The sequence below is a fragment of the Papaver somniferum genome, unplaced genomic scaffold (assembly GCF_003573695.1).
Source record: "Papaver somniferum cultivar HN1 unplaced genomic scaffold, ASM357369v1 unplaced-scaffold_70, whole genome shotgun sequence".
In the NCBI taxonomy this organism is placed as follows: Eukaryota; Viridiplantae; Streptophyta; class Magnoliopsida; order Ranunculales; family Papaveraceae; genus Papaver; species Papaver somniferum.
The window spans coordinates 4,875,386-4,879,464 of NW_020649860.1; the positions used below are offsets into that span (position 1 = coordinate 4,875,386).

General features: G+C 36.1%; 1 protein-coding gene across 1 annotated transcript; it reads right to left on the bottom strand.

The window, feature by feature from the left end:
* Nucleotides 1–1,859: 1,859 nt before the first annotated feature.
* Nucleotides 1,860–2,720, bottom strand: LOC113344038. The gene has a single exon (XM_026588109.1). The coding sequence runs from the start codon at nt 2,718–2,720 to the stop codon at nt 1,860–1,862; it is 861 nt and encodes a 286-aa protein (XP_026443894.1).
* Nucleotides 2,721–4,079: the final 1,359 nt, after the last annotated feature.

Sequence of the window (4,079 nt, forward strand, 5' to 3'; positions counted from 1 at the left end):
TGTAAGAGTTTTCTCATTTTCTTGTTTTCTAGACAGGGAGGAGTAAGAAACTCATCCAAGCAAGATGTTGACTTCTTTTTCTTTATGAGATGGTCAAAAAGCTTGATGTATTGCGAGACTTCCTCATCAACATCGTATCCATCATCTGAATCACTTTCATCTGAAAGATCATCCAACTGTTCATCTAGGAGTGTTTCCCAGTTATACACAGTTTCTGACAATTGAGAAGATGTGATAGATTTCTCAGGAGAAGCAGAGCTTTGAACCAAGTTAGACTATTTCTGAACTGGTGATGCGTTGTTTGAGATAGCGCTTCTTTCCATAGAGTCAGATTTCTACAAACACAGACTTATGAGGTCATAAATGTCTTTGCCTGCTCTGATATCAATTGCAAAGGCGAGGGTCTAACAACCATACCCAATATTTCGTTAGGCAATCTGTATGGACTAACTCCAATATAATTCCTAGAGGATCAACTAAACAGTCAGACTCAATCAAGGAAAATATATTCAAGAGTTATATCTATGTTTCTCAATGTAATCATCAAATCAAACAGATAGAATCCGTGAGCCTGATTATTATGAGAAACAACTTGAATGGTACCAAAGACCAATGTTCAAGTTTCAATCAATTTCAATCAACAACCAAAGGTTCGATTTACCAATTGATTGAACTACGCACAACCTGTTATATAAACAAATATAATGCGGAAAAGAAATAACACAGACACCAGAAGTTTTGTTAACGAGAAAACCGCAAGGGCAGAAAAACCACGGGACCTAGTCCAGTTTTGAACACCGCACTATATTAAGCCGCTACAGACACTAGCCGACTACAAGTTAACTTCAGACTGTAATGTAGTTGAGCCCTAACCAATATCACACTGATTAAGGTACAGTCGTGTTCCTTACGCCTCTGAATCCCAGCAGGACTCTATGCACTTGATTCCCTTAGATGATCTTACCCACAACTAAGAGTTGCTAGGAACCAAAGTCGAAGACTTGATAAACAAATCTGTCTCCCATAAAAAAATTTATTCTGATAGATAAATCTGTCTCCCACAGAAATACCTATGAATTTTTTGTTCCGTCTTTTTGATAAATCAAGGTGAACAGGAACCAATTGATAATCCGGTCTTATATTCCCGAAGAACAACCTAGAAATATCAATCACCTCACAATAACTTAACTATATGGTAGTAAAACAAGTTATTATGGAATCACAAAGAATGAGACAAAGAGCTTTGTGATTACTTTTTATATCTTACCTATCGGAGATCAATCTCGAGAAAATATTAGAGAAGATAGTACTCAATACGATAGAACAAGTAAGATCAGAACACGCAACTACAGAGAAAATAGTTGGGTCTAGCTTCAAAATCCCAATAAAGTCTTCAAGTCGTTAACCTATAATGGGTTTAGGAAAAACCAAGGTTAAAGGAGAATCGACTCTAGTCGCAACTAGTATCACACAATAGGTGTGGGGATTAGGTTTCCCAGTTGCTAGAGTTCTCCCTTATATAGTCTTCAAATTAGGGTTTGATAACTTTGTAACAAAGAAATCAATATTCACCGCTGGATGAAAACCTGATTTAAGAATCAAGTTAAGTTTGCACAAAACCAAGACAATATCTCTCCACCGTTAGATGGTCTTAGCTTGTTACACATAAATGAAATATTTTATTTTTTGCTTAATCATGAATTTTATTATAAAACTGATTTCAGTTTACAAAAACAGAAAGCCCAGACCCAGGCAAAATCAAAGTAAAAACTGAGCCCATAACATAAGCCCAGCTACAAAAATACTAAAAGACAGCTAAGGCCTGCAAAAACCAAAAATACAGAAAAAAGAAGATTTATTTAAAATCTGAAATACAAATCATCTGCATTCTCCAGGTTCCTTAGCAATTGAGGCTTTTCTTCATTATACTGCACCTCTCCCCTACTGAGCAATACACCTTTCTTGGCCATTGTATCAGATGAGAAATTTACCTCTCTATAAGAGTGCCTGAATGATATTGCAGGAATGCACATCTTAATCTTGATCCATCTATTCAACACCATCCAAGGAATCTTGTTGTTCATGAAATCCAACATCACAACTTTTGAATCCAAACTAAAACACACATCTACCGATTGTTTTGTGATAGCCCACTCACCAGCAACAATCAATGCCATGACTTCTGCCAAGTAATTCGTTGCAATCCCCAATCCACCTGAAGCTGCTCCCATGTAATCTCCATATTGATTTCTTGCAATAAATCCAATTCCTGCTAGACTTGGATTCCCTTTGGAGGCACCATCACAGTATATTAAAATTTGATTCTGAGCACGGTATTTAAAGAATACTTTTTTTACACTGGTATCATGGACTTGAATTCCTGAAATTCCAAAGAATAACAGTATATGCAAATCATACATTGTCCCCCATCTTTTTCCTTTCATTCTAAAACTGCATTCCTTTGCACATCTTGTAATTCTCATTTTAAGCTTGTCCACTGATGGAGTTGCATCTTCATAAATAACTGAGTTTCTTGTAAACCACAACTCAACCATGACATTGAAAGCACATATATACCATACCTCCTTGATTGCAGGACTTTTCCTTTTTGCAAAAGACAAAATTTCATCAAAATTTATGGGACTGGGACAATGAAAGATACCACTCAGCCAATGCCACACAGTTTCACTGAATTCACAATGCCATAAAATATGCTCCATTGTATCCTGATCTTTACCACACAAATAGCATTTAGATACTGTGGAGAAGCCTTTTTTCCTTACTGTTTCTTCAGTTGCACATGCACCCCTTAGTATTTTCCATAGATTTGTAGATGTGTAAGGGTGAATACAAGGTTTCCATACCTGCTTAGTCCAAAATACCACCTCATACTTTTTTCTGATCATTTGAGCAGTATTTGATACAGAGAAGGTTCCAACTCTATCCTTGGCCCATATTCTTCTATCCCCCCCTCCCCCGCCAAAACTGGCAATTCTGCAACATCAAAATAATGCCACATTTCTACAGGGATGCACCATTCACCATTTTGAATTAGGTCCTTGACTTTCATTTCACTATTTTGCAGAATATAGTCATCTTCAGTATGCATCTCAATCAAAGCAGATTCTTTCACCCATTTGTCTTTCCATACTGAAATGCTTGTTCCATCTCCAACACAAATGAAACATACCTTCATTTAGATATGGTTAACCGTACCTAAACGTGTATATTGAGTTGACTCAATAACCGTTAACCGAAAGTTAGCCATACGAACACTTTTGTCTTAACCACGTTCATCTTAACACTTCTATATCATATGATAATCAAATGAATCTAACTGTGTTACTCATAGAGTTTTTCAATTGTTTATATTCTCATAGAAGTATACAAGATATAATTGAAGCAAAATCGGATTGATTCAAAAGAATTAGATCATGAACACTTTAGCCACATTTTGCAAAAATTGCATTCCTTAATATATAAATCTATTTGTTCATGAGTATGAAATCATACTTAACCGATTTTAGAACTTAACCACATAAGTTCGCAAACGGGTACGCAAACTTAAGTTCCGTACTTTGATCTTTTCCGGCAGTACGCAAACGGGTACTCATACTGTCGTTCGAGACTGCATTCAGGTGAAACAGTTTGAAAACGGGTACGCAAACTTAGTTCCCATACTTCGACAATTAAAACCGTTCGCATACGGGTATGCACACTTGGTTCCCGGACCTGAATTATTCTTAAAACAGTTTGCATACGGGTATGCATACTGTGCTATATCCAGACAATGATTAATTGTTCTAAACTCCCATTTCAATCGTTGAAATATTTTTAGAAGACGACAATAGTTGTATCACACAAACTATTAGCTTATAAAATTTTTTTAAATGATCGAACGATCAATACGAACATTCCGATACTACGTCAAATGACAGTCTCACACAAATCAATAAGATGTTACAAGGCGATTTTCACATGATCATCTTTTGACTTTCGTCAAGAATAATGATGAACGCAGTTAAAGCAAAAAGATTTCCAACACATATTTCGAGAAAGATATAAGTGAGTTAAGCTCA

Excerpts from the sequence above, each read along its gene's own strand:
- LOC113344038 (XM_026588109.1), bottom strand. The coding sequence starts at position 2,720 with ATGGAGCATATTTTATGGCATTGTGAATTCAGTGAAACTGTGTGGCAT.